The sequence below is a fragment of the Drosophila miranda genome, chromosome 4, assembly GCF_003369915.1.
Source record: "Drosophila miranda strain MSH22 chromosome 4, D.miranda_PacBio2.1, whole genome shotgun sequence".
Lineage (NCBI taxonomy): Eukaryota > Metazoa > Arthropoda > Insecta > Diptera > Drosophilidae > Drosophila > Drosophila miranda.
The window spans coordinates 14,801,120-14,819,267 of record NC_046677.1 but is presented as its reverse complement, the minus strand read 5'-3'; the positions used below and the strand labels follow the sequence as shown (position 1 = coordinate 14,819,267).

The 18,148-nt window shown below is 40.6% G+C and overlaps 1 protein-coding gene across 3 annotated transcripts in view; it reads right to left on the bottom strand.

The window, feature by feature from the left end:
• Positions 1-18,148, bottom strand: part of LOC108162309 (filamin A-interacting protein 1-like) — a 101,630-nt gene that overhangs the window by 34,715 nt on the left and 48,767 nt on the right. Inside the window, exons 1-3 of one of the 3 annotated variants that reach the window (XM_017296979.2) lie at positions 15,744-15,888; positions 15,400-15,679; positions 10,449-10,597 (exon numbers count right to left, since the gene is read on the bottom strand). In XM_017296979.2, the coding sequence (XP_017152468.2) occupies positions 10,449-10,597; positions 15,400-15,679; positions 15,744-15,873 (559 nt within the window). In that variant the 5' untranslated portion in view covers positions 15,874-15,888. Of the gene's footprint in view, positions 1-10,448; positions 10,598-14,753; positions 14,789-15,399; positions 15,680-15,743; positions 15,889-18,148 lie in introns of those variants that run through there. The other 2 variants (XM_017296980.2, XM_017296978.2) reach the window with 2 other exon arrangements.

Genomic DNA, 18,148 nt, shown 5'->3' with positions numbered 1-18,148 from the left:
CCCCAGTCGCGAACAATCCATCACATCCATACACGGGGATACTCTGGGAGTGCGGGGTATAAATACCCCACTGTGCTGTTCCGTTTGGCAGACGAAGCAAGCAACCTCAATGCTATGAATAGCAGCGGCGCCCTCTTTAGTCACAGCATGTCAGAGCCATCGGGACAGTCGAAACAGTTGGGATAGTCGGGACAGTCCGGGCCAGGCAGTCTGTCTGTCTGTCAGGCAGAGGCTGGCCTGCAAATGTCAGGCGATCAGCCGAACTATAATTAGCCCCCAAAATGCAACACGAAAAGGTGTCAAATGTTTGGCTGTGCAGCGAGATTCTCGGAGATTTTATTGTTTCGTTGGCTCTAAATTAGGTCCCAGTCATTTGGAGGACTTGGCGAGCATAATTCACACACGACTGGGCCCCATGATTCAATAGCAAATGTCAGACCTCGAGTGCCGGAAGGGAAGTCATTCGAAACGGAAGTTGGGGATATTCCAAACCTCAAGGGCAACTCGATGAACTTTCAGATGGAACTCCGACTGCGACTGCGACTGGCAGCACAGTCTGATGAACCGAAAGTTGAGGAGGTAATTGCTTGGGGCTCCGTTTAATTTAATATGCAAAAATTGAATTTGACTTTCAATTAAAAGTTGGCCTCTGCTGCCGTGTGGGCGTGGCATGTGCACATTTTTCATTGGAAAGCTCCCTCTCCCACTCTCTCTGTCTCTTTTTCCTTCTTGCAGGTGGGTGAAAAGCAGCGGAAGCTGCAAAAGCAATTAATCGAAAGAGACAGTGCCCAAAGGAGAAGTTCCTCCAGGCCGCACGACGACAGCAAAAGAGGAGGTGAGCATAAATATACATAATTTAAATGGCAAAAGGACCAAGTGGCAAGTACCAAGTGGTAAGTGCAAGCCAAGATGGGGCACACGAAGCGGTTATTATGTAAATTAAATGAGGAAAAATCACACTAACAGGTTTAGAAACAGGTAAAGAAACAGAATATAATATTTTATAAATTAAAAGAAAAACCAGAAAAGACTAGGGTTTTCCAAGATGAAAGAACAAGCTTTAATTAAGGTAATTGTTAGATATGGTGACAATTTTAATCAGGTGTAATATAGTGTGAATATATCGCATAAATAATGCGAGTGAGTAAATTGTTAGATATGGTGACAATTTTAATCAGGTGTAATATAGTGTGAATATATCGCATAAATACAATTTTAATCGCCTGAAAGAGCAGCGAAGGCCCCGCTTCAATTCTGGTTCGTACATTTCTTTCATTTTGGATTTCCCTGAATTTGTTCCGCTTTCAAAAAGCGTTGCACTTTAAAACGCTCTTTAAAACAGAAACCATTCAATCTCCTTCGCCTCATTTAAGCACAAATTCAACTAGTATAATCCCACTGATTAAGCAAATTGAAGCAAATCCCAAAGAGCTATTTTTTATGGCTTCACACTATCCGTCCCGTCCCCAGAGGGACATAAACACATTGATTGCTCCCAATGAATGCATCGACTCATTTCAAACAGTTCGAAGTCCGCAATGGACCTCATTTTTTATATGATTTTTTTATATGGCCGCATAAAAAGTCGGCCCATAAATATTGCGTTCATTGCACTCCCAAAGAGGAGACTTTGTGGGGGCCAAAACTATTGCCCGGCTCGGTTTGGGCAATAAAAAATTAACAATTACCGGCCGTTCCGAAATGGCAACAAAACTAATTTCTTCCTTTTTTTTTATTAATGTTCCGAGCATAAATAAAATTCAAAAAAGTTTTGCACATGCATGGGGGGGGCGGGGGCGGGGGTCCTAAAAACTGACCAAAACACAGTGCGCACCCCATGCAGATCCGACATAAACAATCATTGAACTGCATCGCATGCCGCGCCGGCAAATCATGAAAATTTGCCATTAAATTGCAGTCAAAGACTGAGTCATAAACCCACATAAAATGTTGTTTAAATTGCCAAAAACAATGTCATTGAAATTATAGTTCTCCCCCCCTTTTATTTGCTCCAGTAAATTCAACAAAAAGGGCACTGGGCTCTGCCAGAAGACAAATTTAGACGATGGCATAGATTTTTGTTTGAGTGTGGGCCTGATACCCTGTAACCCATTAAACGGGTCGGCGAGAGCATATAAATATTCAAGAACTACATATGTAGAACGGAAAGATAGGCAAAAGATGATGGGACGAGGAATCGTTTAGAGAAGGTGGAACAACTGGAGGAAACTTTTGGGTCTGATTTTGTATTGTTTCTTTGTGATGATTTTTAGAAAGTTTGAAGAATCATTATCTAAATATTTGAATATAAGCTGAAACGACGTAGAACGGTTGATCGGCTGTAAATTTAGATATTTTGTGAAGTTCACGATCCACAGACATTCTAGACATTCTTTAATTTTCTATTTGTTTTGTTATTCTTTTACTTCCTTTCTTTCCTGAAGCAGAGATTTCTCTTCGAAAAGAAGAAGAGGCTTCTTGGATGATCTTTTATTCTGTGCCAATACCAAATACTCCTAAAGAACCCTTCCACTGAAATAATACAGGCTAATTTCAATCATAATTATACACAAAATAAAACCCAATTGTGGTTAAATAATAATGAAAACTTTCCCCTCGCTATTGCCACTTTCATAACCATTTCCCATTACCACCAAGTACACCCCAAGTCTAGCACTCGCCCAGATACAAAGATACTTTTATTGCCTGCTACTGCAACTCGGCGACGTAACAGAAACGGGAGAAAAGGGAGGGGAAATGGCAAAATGCAAATGCAAATGCACTCATAATGCAATTTTATTTTTAAAACCCTGTCGTTTGGCCCCGGGCCTGCATTTGTGGGGGCTGAAAAGCATTCATTTTTTGTTGCTTATTTTATGTACAATTTCTTTTTCGTTAGCACACTTTGGGGGCACGCCGACTGCACCGAGAGCAAGTGGCGGCAATTTGTTTTTTGAAAATTATTTTCATTAGTCAAATGCATATACTCGTACAGCGGCAAAAGATACTTTTACATGCATGCAAATGGGTGTCTGTGTGGCCGCTTCTGTGGGGCTATGTGTGAATTTATTAAGCCAACATTTGCCTCATTTTCAGCCGACTAATGCCAATGTATCCATTCTCCCAGTAGGTGGCCTTTTGCCTGCCATCTTCCAAGCAGCCTCGTTTTGTTGCCTAATTGAGCTGTCGACATCAGAGTTTACCTCTAATTTGGTAAATTTGTGAAAATTAGCTAGACGGTTCTAGACGACAGACAACCAGCGAGTCTCCCCTTAGTATTCATCCATAAACAAAGCCAATTCATCTTGCCTCGACTGGATAAGATTGGACAAAGGAAGATTGCGTAAATGTTATACAATAAGATTGTTATGATTATGCAGATAAGGCGGATGATTTAGGTGGGAGTGTAGTGTGGGAAATTTTGCTTGCAGTCTGAGGTAAATTAATGCACTATTTTAAAAGTTTTAAAGCAATTTAATTACTGCAAATTCGAGCAAAACAAGCGGAAACGTTGTGCGGCAAGGGCCGCGGCTCTACTATAAGGCTTTTGCTCTAGGCTATTCCAGCTCTTATAGTCTCTGAGATCTAGGCGCTAATCAAGAGGGCCAGAATATACATCGAAAACACTTCCATCTAGGTCCACATCCACCACAAACTCGTAAGATATCCCTTAACTTTTCGAATGCCGGGCATAAACTTATAAATCTTTCAGAATTCTTTTGATATGTCCCATTATTTGTCTTTCTTCTTCCAGTTTTCTCTCTTAATCAAATCAGTTCAATCTATTAATCATATTAAACAAATACAACTTGCACTATCTTATGACCCCCTCCTCCAGCTACGAATTGAAACCTGCCCAGTCATGAAAAGAGTTTAATCAAAAATTGGGGCCAACGAATTGTGTGACACCTGATAAAGCAGTTAACGAGATTTCCATTAGACAAACAAACGTTTTTCTGTCTGTCTGCTCCACGAGTGTGAATGTACTTGGAGCTCTAATGGGATGGGGTGGGGTGGGGGCTTATTGATGAGGGCCTATGAAATGCTTCCGGTTGTCTAACAATATTTTTTAAGCGACCGCACGTGCGACCCCCAAAAAGAAACTTTGGCACCCGGCGACTGGCGACTGGTGACTGGTGACTGGTTTGGGGGGTCATTAAATACACATTTGAATGACAATTGTTAGTGTAAGTACTTCTACCACTTCGGACTCGGAAACGGACTCAACTCGGACTCGTACTTGGGGACTGTTACGTGACTGGCCGACAGGAAGTGTGTGGCAAAAGTTGAGCGACTCTAACGACCCAATTAATTTATTGAATTAAGCTGAAAGTTGGGTGGATTCAGTGGGCTAATGCACTTTATTGCTCTGCAGAGAGGAAATGCATTTGAAGAACCCACCAATTGACTCACCGTCTCACCATCCACATCTGTATCTGTATCTATGAGACCATAAATGCCATGGAATGGCTTATTTTGATATGCAAATTAACCACAAATGCATTCGTGTTCGATGCGAGTGGAAACCCATAGGCCAACAGACAGACTTCATCGGGTCTTTGGGGGTCTTATCTGGGGGTCTACCTCCCCTCCCGTTAAACATTCAACAACTCAACGGAAAAAATACTTTGGCCAGCTGCCGCCTCGGCTTTAACTGCTGCGATCAATCAAAAAAAGAAGAAAAAAAGAAGAGAGAAAAAAGAAAGACACCGAAATGCAGGTGAATCCGAGAATCATGGAGTCTGCTTCCAGATATTGACTAGGGAAATACCCTATTAAAAGCGTAATAAAATCAGCAGGGATTGAAGATTGCAGACAGAGCAATAAAATGAATCGCCTAGGCCTCAAATCATTGGGGAAGTGGCTTTTAAGAGGCAGAATTATGGCTTTTTCCTTAATGAAATTTTAGAGAACTAAAGGCAAGCAAAATTATTATCGTTCCTAACTCCAATGTGCATAAGGAGGTAATACTTCTGTTTTCAAGGGCCCAAGAGTCTATGATCTTTATTTAATTTTCCTTAAAAGAAGCAACTTATAAGTTGATCATTAAAAAACCTCATAAAATTATTGCAAATGCTGACTATCTAGTTATTTTATTTCTTAGAAGAATATAGAATGATTTATGGGCTTGTCTTTGATTTGAAAACTTCTAGTAGCTGCTATAGAGGGTACTAGAACCCATAGGATGATATCATATCACACCTGAGCTTCCAAGAACATTAAATAGAAAGAAAAGAATGTAGAAATGCTCGGATTCATCCTCTAAGAAACACCTGCGAAGGCACACTCCACTCTTACATTGTAGGGTATGGAAAATTTCGTGTTGGCGCTGGGAAAAACAAAAGCAAACACGAACGAAAAAAACTGCTCGTTAAAACTGACAGCGGCAAAAGAGTCTCCGGGCGTTTTGGACACGCTAGAATTGAAATGCGATACAAACATCGAGACACCAGCAACAACCGACAGAGACAGAGACAGAGACAGCGACACCGACATACAGTCGTCGTCAACATTATCAACACATCGTCGAAACGTGCAACAACAACAACAACAACAACATCCACCGAGTTTTCAGTTCAACTTAGTTGAAGCTTCGAATGGAATGGAATCGAAATTGGAGGTGGAATAGGAATAGGAATTGGAATTGGTTCAGTGACCAGCCTCGGCCCCGGCATAAACAGCTGATGAAAACTGTTTTTGATTTTGTGATTGGCAGGCACATATTCATGGCATATAAGCGCTTCATTATGGCCAAAATGAAAAGTGTTTCGCGTTCGTTTCTTATTCAATAAAGAAAGCCATACAGCCAGAGTGCATTATGCAAAAAAAAAACAATACCATAACGATTGCACTCAACTTAAAAGAGAAAAAATATCAAGTGAAAGTTGACAGCAATCTGGAGATACTTATTTTTGGGCAGGCAACAAGAAAGAAGGGTATCAATTTGTTGGTTAGAGATTATGGTAATCGATAGTCGATGGGGAACTATGGCCAAAAGGCACAAGACTCGAAGGTTGATCATTGATTATAGATTCGATGCGGTTTCATTCTGGTGTCTGTCTACCCCAAAGGCTCCAATAATTTTCCTTTTTTAGAAAGGGGGGTTAAAAACTAAACCCCATTTAAACTATTCATATTTATTTATTAATTACTACATTTCCACCCTCTATGCCCCACTCTATGCCCCTCTGTCATTGAAAACTTTTTCTTACTTCTGTAAGTTTTCCCCCCAAACATTTCCCATTCATGCTGGATTTTCTTCACAAAAACTTTTCTTCTCGCCTGTCAGTCCATGCTGGAAAATTCCTTGATTGAAACTCAAGTTTTATTTCTTTGCGCAACCTTCACTTTACAACAGAAAATGCGATTTCAATGCATTTTATTTCGTTTTGCCAGTATTTTGCAGCATAATTTTTACAACATAACGCCCACAACACTTTCTCGCATAGTTAAGCGAATTATACGAAACGAAATAGAAACACAAACAAGCCATGGAAAATGAAAAGAAACACCCATACTCGTAGTCGTAGTCGTACTCATGGAAGTAGTAGTCGCATTTCTGTCTAGTATTATTTTGCAAAATTTCCCACATAATTATTAAGCGCCGCAGCAAGAGAAAGAGAGAGGGAGTGAGAGATGGAGAGAGATACTAGACGTAGAGGCAGAGTAAAATGAAAGCAAACAAAAGACTTTTCCAAAGCAGACATCGGACGGCACCTAGAGACCAGGCCCCCGTCCCCAGGAGAGGAACAAGCCAGGATTGTACATGAAAAGAGACAGACAGAGGCAGCAACTGAAAGAGACAGATAGCGAGAGGAAAAAAAAAAATGCAAATATGATAATAATAATGTAAAAAAGACACAAAAGCCCGTCGAGTGAAAATTAAGAAAAGAGTCGTCGCTCAGAGAAAAATGTCGGCTGTCTTCTGGCGTCACGTCAAGAGCAGAGGCTGAGCAGAGCAAAGAAAACTCTGATGGAAATTATAGCAATGGCAGCAGCATCTACGAGTATCACAGACAAACACAGCCAGAGGCAGTCTCGGAAGAGAGAGAGAGAGAAGAAAACAGGTAGTAGACATGGCCGGAAACAAGTGTCGCCTCATGTACTGCTTTTGCCTTTGCCTTTGCTCTGTATATAGAAAACCCTACCGTCTCATAACGATCTTGGGAAAACATAAATTAAGAACCTTAAAGAGCATTCCAAGCCGTGGCCTAACCATGAATGATATATTTTATGGCCCATATCCGCTGAAAGATGAATTCTTTTGTGTGGCAGCACGCCCACTAATGATTTCCTTTCCCACTGATCGGATTACATAGGGGGGTTATAAGCGGATAAAACAGCTTCTGATTCTGTTCTGGTAACGTTCTTTTGAAGCCATTCAGAATTTGTCACCATCTGTCACAATTAAGATCTGCAGATCTGTTAAGACTTGGTAATGATTTTTGCCTCAAATGGAAAGTGATTAACGGTATTCCAAGGTTTGCTTAAGCATTAATGGAGGTTGAATTTAAAAAAAATCTAGAAACATAGGTAACTTTGATTTCAATGATTTGTAAACAAAATAATATCAAAATTTTAGTGGGTTTCAATTTTTTTTTTCTTTTTCAGCCCTTAAAAATAGAAAAATCTTAACTGAAGAAAATTTTGAAAAATCCTGTAAAAAATTCCAGCTCTGTATATAGAACAATTTGACTGAGGATTCAAATTAGAGATATTTCTAAATATTAAAATTAAAATTAAAATTATAACTTTCCAAAGAAGAAAAATATATCCCAAAGCTAAGGTTCACTTCTGTGTACCGTGTTCTCCAATCCCACTGATGTCATCGTCTAATGAGATCATTAACTCATTTGAATTTTGGAGCACTCCCCGAATATGAATCTGAAAGCAGCTTAAAGCTCTGCTTCCACTGAATCCTGTCGTTCGCGGATTAACCAATCATTGGGGGATTACATTACAAAGAAGTTTTTCATGGCCTGGACAAAGGTGAGCCGTGGACCAAGGCTCGCCAGACCAACCATACCCATTGAATGCCGATGAAGTTTGATCTGAAACTTTGAACAAGAGGCACGTTTCCCGCGCGTTGCATAGGTAAATGAACTTTCTCTCTCGCTCTCGCTCTCGCTCTCTCTCTCTCTCTCTCTGTCTCCCTAACCTCCTCCTATCTTACAGGTTCTATCCGACAAAGGCTAACGGTAACTGGTAATAGAGAGCCAGAGCCAGAGCCAGAGCCAGAGCCAGGGCCAGGGCCGGGGCAGGCAACAGCCATTTTGCGGCTTCAGATGGTTTCAGTCTCTTTTGCAAAAGTTCGTGAGAAAGCCGGGACCGGGCCCACAAACTGTAACAAAACTGATTACGATGCTGGAGCCAACATAATTTATGGCCAGAACCCAGCCAAGAAGAATGCTTTCGGTGTGAGCGAAGGGCGGGGCGCTCAGGCCACTCAGGGCACCCACTGATTGATTGATTGAGCGCCTAACTTAATGCGATTTTTACTTTGGAAATTCATCAAACAAACTTTGGGGCAATGTCAACAACAACAACATAATCGAAGTACAGAGGGGGTAAGGTTTAGATACCCTTGAATATACATCGTTTCAGATAGATCGACTCAAAAGTGAGGGACTTCCAGGGTGGAAAATTCCCTCGAAAGTAAACCGATATTTGAATACCGAACAAATGACGTCAAGAGCGAAAAACGGAATGCACTCGAAAGCTGGTTGGTTGGTGGTTGGTTGGGGTTTTATTTTTCAGTGGTTCCGTCTGGTGTTCAAAATGTTTGCCGGCCTCTTGAAATGCCAGAGACCAGACCAGTACCAGACGATGCTTTTGTTTCAGTTGAAAACAGTTGTGCAACCTTTTTGAAAACGAAAACAAACCGACATTCTATGGAAAACCGAGCTATGGAAGCGCGGAAAACCTGTATCCCCATCCCCTATGCCCCTTTTTTGGTAAGAAGAAGTTTTTTGCACAAATAGGGGTGAAAGAGGCAAGGCAGTCCATTGAATCGGTTTGACTAAGACCCGTGAATGATGATTCATACGTATTCACATTTGAACCTGAAATTAAGTTTTGGAGTAAACAACACCACACCGCACACAACCACACACTTTGACGGGGAACGAGACGGCCTTATTTCATGACCAATTTTGGTAATTATTTGCCCCGTCGATCACGAAAGCGCGATCTAATCAATATCACGGAGAACACGCCGACACCAGAAACACACGAAAAAAACGAGACACAAGAGACACGGCGACACGGAGACGGAGCCCGTGTAAACGAGAGAAATACCGGCAGCGGACTGAAGAGACGACATCACACAAGAGTGCAGGCAAATGCCGTTTTATCGATTCCAGATACATTTGTATCTACCAGCACACCACAAGCACACAGAGCCCACAAAGCTCGCTCCCAAGCATGCCACAATGGTGGGACGGGGGGTATGCTCTTAACAACCAGCTGCTGGTTGGTAGGGAAAAGCCGGTTCGCGGCTTAAAACTTTGGGCATTCTACTTAGCGGCTTTAAAGTTATTTCTGCTCGAAGGTAAGTTTGTTTCGAGGCGAGAGCAAGTTCCGTTGTGTCTCTTAGAGGCGTCAAAGCACATGTTGCTGCAACAAAAACTGCTTATGGTAACTGCTTGGCACTGATGTGCACTGCTTTGACGAGACTTTTCACTGCTTGAAGCAGAGATCATGCAGACTTGAAATTGTGTTGCATACTTTTAGTATGTAGAAGTAGAGGTCGTCTAAGTTGCATGTCTATTTCATGTAAAATTCATGTACAATGCATGAGGGATTGCCATTTCGGGAGGTGTCTCATCCTCTGCTCTATACGTATTCCTGATCTATATCGATTTTCAGAACAATTGAAATAATGAATTTATTTTATAAATGTCCAAAAAATTGTGTCCCAAATGTTGGTTAAAGGTAGTTGGCGCCGCCATTATCAGTCTACAGTAATTACTACATGTTAATGTAGATATTTTGTATGTCCCAAACGATCAGAGGCTGAACGCTAATTGCGAAGAAGGGATTTCTCTTGTAATGCCCTGACTGCCTTTTTGGAAACACCTCCACCAATACCCTACCCTTTTAATCACAGAGGATGACACAAGCTGCAGAAACAGCCAGCTCCAAAATCGTCACAGTCTTCGCAACACGTTTCATTGGCGTCATTGCTCGCATTCACACTCTAGCCCTCCACACTATCAGACTGTCATAAGAACTATTATAAAGAGCGATTAAGGATCGTAAAACTGTCTCTGAATCACTTACTGTCTTACTGTCCCTCCACATTGCCCTAGGATTGAGTAAACACTGCTAGAAGCACGTAGACAGAGAGCAGAGTAAATTCTGATCGCAGTATAAGTTTTTAAACCTTCTAGGCTTATCTTTGGTTTATATCTTAGCTCTTTTCAAGTTTAAGCAAAATTACTACTTACGCAGTGGAGTTTTTGCCAATGGCTTTGGGAAGCCGCTTCCAGACACAGACGCTGCTGCCTGTGTGGCAGTGGCAGTGGCATCACCGTTGCACAACAAACGCAAATCACTCTGCAAGGGCTTGTGGCTATCCTTGCTATACGAGTGTCCCCTGTAAAGAGAAAGAGAACATAATATCTGTTAAAAAAAAAAATGGCATTTTCAGAGATTTAAGGTCTTCCACAGGTTCAGGTAGAGATAGAGATTCAAGGGGATATTTGCTGGATTATCTTTGAAAGCTATTATTTAACAATAAATTTCCCCATAAGACAGCACAATTGCCAACTTATAAAACCATAAACAATTAATTCAGTTGGCCATAGAAAAAGGCTCTCTTATTTGATGAACCGTAGGTTTTTCTCTCTTTCTCCAAGCATTTTCTCTGGCTTTTCCAACACTCCAACAACTCTGACTTGCGTCGCCACTTGAAAAGCCACAAAGCTGTGAAATTATGTTAAAAAAATTCTTCACGCGTCGCAGAGCAATCACAAAAACAAAGCAAAAGTAAAAAAAAAAAAACAGGTGAAAATCGCCAAATCAATTGGAGAAAAAAACTCGCCGAAATTTATTGCACCACCTTTTCCGTTAAGTGGGTGAAATTTCCTTTTCGTCGCCGTTGTACAACTATTTTTCTTTTGCCATTTTTTACCAGCGACTTCCGCCGACAGCTCGCTAATTGAAAACATCACAAAACAGAGAAAAGGAGAGAGAGAGAGAAAAATTTGCAGAAAATGCTCAACAGGAAATGCCACAAAGAAAAAAAGGAATTAGCATTGCCAACTGCGTTTCCGCTGGACAGCAGCAACAAAACCATAATTTTTATTCGCTCATCCTGCGGGTACTACAAAATAAAAATGTAGTTTTGTCGCTTTGCAGTTGCACTTGTCAGCCAGCAGCCAAAAGAAATTTTTCATAATTTTGTATGTATTTTTTTATTTTTTTTTTATTTATGTATTTATGGGTTTCCTCCGAGCTTGGTCTGTCGCTGCGACAGTTAATTGAATTTCTTGGAGCATAATTAAATGCAATTAAATCAAGTTGTTAATGCGTGCACACAACTGAAAGGATTGTCGGTGGCTGGCTGGATGGTTGGTTGGTTGGTTGGTTGGTTGGACTCGAAACAAGATTGCAAAATATGTCAACTTTAAGTGGCTGCCGCAGAAAAACTAGCAACGCCAAAGATAATTTTTTCAGGGGAAAAATAAGTTCCGTTGGGAATGGTAGAGTCCGACAGAAGTTTTAATTCATTTTGTAATTATTTGTTGGAAAAACTTGCTGTAACAGTTACAGCATAAAAACACACACAGACAGAAAATAGCTACTACGAGTCTGCTACTAGGGTAACCTTTTCATCGCTATGATGTTTATAATGTTTTTCGAGAGTTAGAATAAATAACGAGGGGGAACGTTGTGAGTTGCTGCGGACACCGCAACTCTACGGTTATACCCGATACTAAGTCAGTATGGCTCTCCGCAGACGCGTAATATTAAACGACACGACAAAGAGTGCGTGCGAGAGAGACAGAAAATCAGTCTGAGCGTGACGTCGGGCGCTGCGTAGCCACTGCAAATTGATTTGTTCCTATTGGCTATAAAAATGATCTGATCTGATCCAGATTCAGCAATCTGATAGATATGGTTATTATCTATGATTTTGCGTTTTTAGTTTTCTCGAATGTGCAATATTGTGGATGCCACAGATTTTCGTCCTTTGTGGGGCGGAAGTGGGGGGCGAAGTTTTGAAATATTTTGTAGCAGTGACATATCACAGAAGTCTGGATCCAAAACATCGTTGCTCTAGCTCTTATAGTCTTTGAGCACTAGGCGCTGAAGGGGACGGACAGACGGACGGACGGACGGACGGACAGACGGACAGACGGACAGACGGACAGACGGACAGACAGACAGACAGACAGGGCTCAATCGACTCGGCTATTGATGCTGATCAAGAATATATATACTTTATGGGGTCGGAAACGATTCCTTCTGGACGTTACACACATCCACTTTTACCACAAATCTAATATACCCCAATACTCATTTTGAGTATCGGGTATAAAAATGTTGCTGCCTTATTTTTATGGCTTGAAAATCTAGTACGTGAAACGCAAGTATTTATACAATAATATAAATATTATACTCATATTCAAACACTTTAAAACAGCTGTACAATTAATATTGAAATAGCCATTTATTACCCACTTTGTAATTGAATTTTGACAATCCTTTTAGTGGCATTCAACAACAAATCTGAGATTTATAGATCTATTCGTTTGAACTGTGTTTTGTCGGGCGAACAGATTTATTTGAATACTGCATACTACAGTCGGAACTAATTCCTTTTTTGCGTTTCAAACTTCCAATCAAAATTAGAATATTCTCTGCATAATCTATTCATACATTTTTGCAGTTTTTCCCTACCAAACGATAATTAATTTATTTCAGTATTAGAATTAGAATATTCTCTGCATAATCTATTCATACATTTTTGCAGTTTTTCCCTACCAAACGATAATTAATTTATTTCAGTATTATAAACAAATACTGTCTTAACCCAATAAGTGCCAATGGGACTTCTATACAGCCTAGGAAATTATGCAACTCAAAGAATTTTAGCCACAAACTAATGAAAGATATCGCCATAAATATTTTTGTTAAATAAAGAGGAAAGTGGGATCTCAAAGAAGAATTTCGAAGCATCTAAAACCTGTCACCTGTGAAAATACTATAGGTCTTATATAGGTCTATATATAGGTCTATAGGTTTTATATACAGTTCCGGGTGTCATGGGCCCGTAATGGCCTGAAGTATTTCTCATGTCCATTCCTTTCATTGTTTTTTTTTTGTACAAAGCAGAGCTACCTTTGTGTACATGAAAAAGCAAACAATTACTAAATAGGTAAATGTTTTTGCTTTTGTTCGCAAAAATAAATGTTATCCAAGAACTAACAGGGGCCTAAACTCTTCCGCTGTTAAATCAACAACATTTAATGCATATTTAATAAAATCTTTGGTCGGCAGACTTGAAAAGGCGGCAAAAGGAAAGAGGAAAAAAACTAAGACACGGAAAATCAATTTCTCTGCGAAAAACTATGCCAAGACATTAGATGTTTGCTGCAAAAACAATGATTGTTTATAGCCAAGCCCAGGCTACCGTTTGGCAATATTTTCACTGCCAAGGTTTGCTTTCTGTGTCACCAGTTTGTGCCATTTAAGGCGCCGCCTTGACCAGGCCTAAGCGAGCCGCAAGCCAAGCCCCAGCCCCAGCCCCAGTCGGCATCCAAAGAAAATCGAAAACTTCCGCAAACTAACAAAAAACGAGTTCAGAAAATGCAGGTAACAAGTGCGAGGCGATGCGAGGCGATGCAAGTAATGAATAAATAAGTTTTAGACATTATCTAAACCCAGTTCCAGGGGGAAAACAGAGTACCCCAAGGCGGGAGGGGACGAACCGGGATGGAATGGAATAGATGGGTAAATATGTAGATTTAATTATCCAAAGAGTATAAAAACGAACCCATCGACACGCTGCACAGTCCACTGAAGCGTTAAACATTGTGCGGAAATTGAGCGAAATAATCGATTAAGCAGACAGAGAGGGGGAGAAAGTTGGAAATGGAGGCGAAGATAGACAGACTCTATAAACAAATTGTACATTTTAAATAGCACACCGCACACCAATGCGGTGTCTGTGGTGTCGTCTTGTGATGTTGTTATAAATATTTATTATATCAAACCCATACCCACACCTCATACCATTTCCATTCCCATATACCCATCGATTCAGAGACCACAGACAAAGTACAAGCCGAGGAACTGTTGCAATTGTAATTAAAATGCATTATTAATGATATGCTAATGTCGAGAAACCGAGAGGGGTGACAGTCAGAAGTCATACGGGAAGCCCTTGGATACTCTTTGAGTACTCGAAATGTTGGTTATTTAAGAGAATTATGTTGGATCCTTTTTGGTTATATTTAAGGCAGTCAGAATTATCAAGAACTGTACAATTGAATGCTGGTACTGTCTCAGATCTACAGGCAATGCAAAAAAGTATCTTGGAAGCTCTTTTCTGCTTTCAGATATACCCCTCTTCAAAAAAAGGACATACAAAATGCAACAGACAGCCCACCCCTGTTCTGGCTCGTTCCTAAGGGGTGCATTTCGCAACATGTCCGACCCTACCCTACCCCATCATATGCTCCACATATCCCCAACCTGTTCCTTGGGAGGCAACACCATTTGTCATCAGATCTCTTTCCGCTTACCCTTTCAACGATATATCCATCTTATGGGATGATTGACACGAAAAGCCAATCCTTAACAGTAGAGCAAGCATTTTCCTTCTTCCAAGGATGTCTGATTTATTTTTTATTTTTAAGTAGTTATAGCAAAATATAAGACAAAATCTGTGACATTAGGGGGAACGAAAACTTTTCAGTTTATTTTAAAATAATACTGAAGTATTTGTAGCAGCTAGATCGAAGGAAATTTATGAATTATTATTACAAACAGAATGAAGACAATAAGTACCTTTCATTCTCTCACAGTGTGGCTTAGCAGTTAGGGGTGAGAAGAGAGAAAATGCGTCTCATCATCACCTCTCTATCTTTCCACCAACACCTTCTCTAATATTCCGATTCTATGCTTTTTTTTTAGGGAAAGGCACTGCCCATCATCGCTAGAACTTTGCCGTGTTTACGTGCATATTATTTTAAAAATACTTTAAGCACTAGATTTAGATCTTCCCTTTGGTCAAATCACCATCATTCAATAAACTTAAATTTAAAAAATAAATCAAGTCCCTAGCGTGCCTGTTCTGTGAGCAGTGGATGATGGGGTGTCGGTATCGGATTCCTATTCAAATATCGATTCCTTTGTATATTTTTTGAATGCAAAACCACCAAATTTTACCTTAATATCTGTCCGCCCATTGGGTCCTTCCAATTAATGCAATATGATTTATCGTAAAACTTTTCGAACCACTGCAGGAATTCCAGGCTTGCCTTAAAGCTGTTCCTGGCAATACTCTCTATGGGCACTTCCTTATCGATCCCCAAGCGCCTGAAGGCGTCCTGTAACAATATCAGATTGTGGATGCATTCATCTGAGTCGAGGTACTGAGACACCTTCAAGCGTCGCATATCGATGCAGCCAGGGAACATGTGTGCCATCATCTGGCAATACGGCACTCCTAGGGAAGAGCCAAAGCCTGATCAACTAGGGGGACCATTGGGTGTCTCTGGAGGGTGTCTCACCGGTGACCATCTCCCCGACTTCCGTGTACTTCACCTTCACTATGCAGCTGACCCAGCTCATCAGAGCAGAGCGCGACATAGTGCTCCCGTTGCAGTTCGTGAGGGACACGTTCAGTTTGCGGAGCCTCATTTTGACTTGATTTTTTGTTGTTGAATATTTAAAGAAAATATATATCAATATATATAAAATGTATATTCGGATAATCAATCAAGCATTAACATATGGAAGTAAGGTTTACTACGATTGGAATTCGTTTGGGGTTTGATTTTCAATTCTAAAACTCCTTTTCTTACTAAAACCTTTGGTTAGATGAATGTAGGCAGTCTTTTTGGTTAAAGAAAATTTGGAATTCGGAATTTACACGAAGGAATCCCTTGAATCCCTTGGCCACAAGAATGTAGACATTATTTTTTGATTAGAAGAATGCAAGTCCTGGCAATTGATAAAGGAATGCCCAGACCTAGCTAATTTGAACATTTTTTGTAGATCTACAAATGCTAGATCTAATGTAAAGGTAGATCTTCAAGAACAGGCATATTGCGTTGCATTAAAGCCTTTACGAAATGCCTGTATTTCCCCAACTATAGCCTATCCCTATCACCACTGTTTCCCTTGTAATATACCAATTTTTTCAACAATCCTGGAAATTTTTTAGCTGTGCCACTGCCTGCACTTTAATTGCTACTGCAGCAAGGACCAGCACTGACAAAATCCATAAAAATATCGGACAAGTGAGTCCCATAGAGAACTCTATATTTTGATGGCATTTGGCCAGGTATTCAATTGATCTTTGGCCTTTGGCTGTACCATTGGATTGGGTTGAAAGAGCACAAGAAATTGCTGAAGCAATTAAGCGACTTCCTCGCTGTTGCAAGCCAACTTCAATTGCAGCTTCCTCAATAATTTAGCATTATGTTTGGAGCCCATCTACACACAGCTTCTGCCCACTCCCCACCCACCCTCTCTAGTCTGTATGTACTATGTATTATGCAATTGTTTGCCATCTCCCCAGCCTCTACTCCAGCCATCCGAGGCTGCATTCTGCGCTGAAACAATTCGTACTCTTAATGAGCTTCCATTAAACTTAATTGCAGTTGAAGTTGTGTTTGCATACTGCTTTTGCTTTGTATGCAGATACTCGGGCAGATACGAGTGGACGAGGATGGATGAAGGGGCACCATTCGGGCAGAGTTTGCATTATGATTTGTCGTTGCAGAAATGAAAACCAAACATTTGATGGATCTGCTACTCCCTCGATGGGTTTCGCCTTCATTTAATTGAGATTTTTGTTACCCATTACTGAGGGAGTGCAGGGTATATTGTATTTCTAAAAATTCTAAAAGATTTTAAGAGCTTGAGAGTTACAGTACTATTATCTATCACTGAAGAAATAGTCATAGAATAATTAATACAGAAAAAAGCGGAGCCGAATAACCGAACAAGAGAAGCAAGTGAGCCGGGGTTGACGCCCGCGCGAAGCGAGTGAGCCGGGGGATTATCCCCTAGTATATCAATGAAGAAAACCCTCTCTTTGTAATCACAAGCATCTTTTGTAGCATTATCTGTTCAAATCTCATTCTAAGGGAATTCTTTTGATGAAATGGGTATCTTTACAGTCGACTATAAAATTCCCACTTGATATTCAAGCACACCCAGAGCTAAATTCCCATTGCAATTGCAATTTCTGAGTGCCTTTGAAGTTTGCTTTCATATTGAAAGATTATTTATCGTAATGCCTCGTACTTTCACTCGGCAATTGTCTTTAATCGGTATGACTGCACTTTTGCCTCAGAGTTTTGGCCTCTTAACCTCAAAAAATGTTCTTCGTTCCGGCGAACAGAATGTAGAATAATTAAATTGTTCACTTCCTTTGCAGAACGAGCGACGGACCGACCGAGCGGCACAATGAGTTCATTATGCGATTTCTTGCATACAAAAACTTGTGAAAATTCACATTAATCAATTCTTTTGTTCTTGCAAAAAGAAGTACAATGTTTCTAGGTGACCTTTTTTATATTAATTCAGACCTAATTGCTCTCTCTAATAAAGACATAAAACAATGAAAAGGAAGGGATAGAGAGGGAGAGGGAGCGATTCTTGGTTGCTTTTCACATCAATTTGGTGCACAGTATACTCGTATTTGCCATTAAGCGAATTCGAATTGCCTTTGGTGACAACACAACCAGACGAACAACTTCCAGTGTTGTTCCAACCAGATCCCCAGACCATACAACAGGCCCCTCACCAGGGAACCAGGGGAACGGGCTTTTGTTTAACGCATGAGTTATTAATGAACATTAGCAGCATTTGATGTCAGGCCCGGGCCATCGCCATGAAATGGTAACAATAACGAGAACACCCGCCCCACCAAAAGGGGTTCCCCCCCCCCCCCCCCCCCCACCCA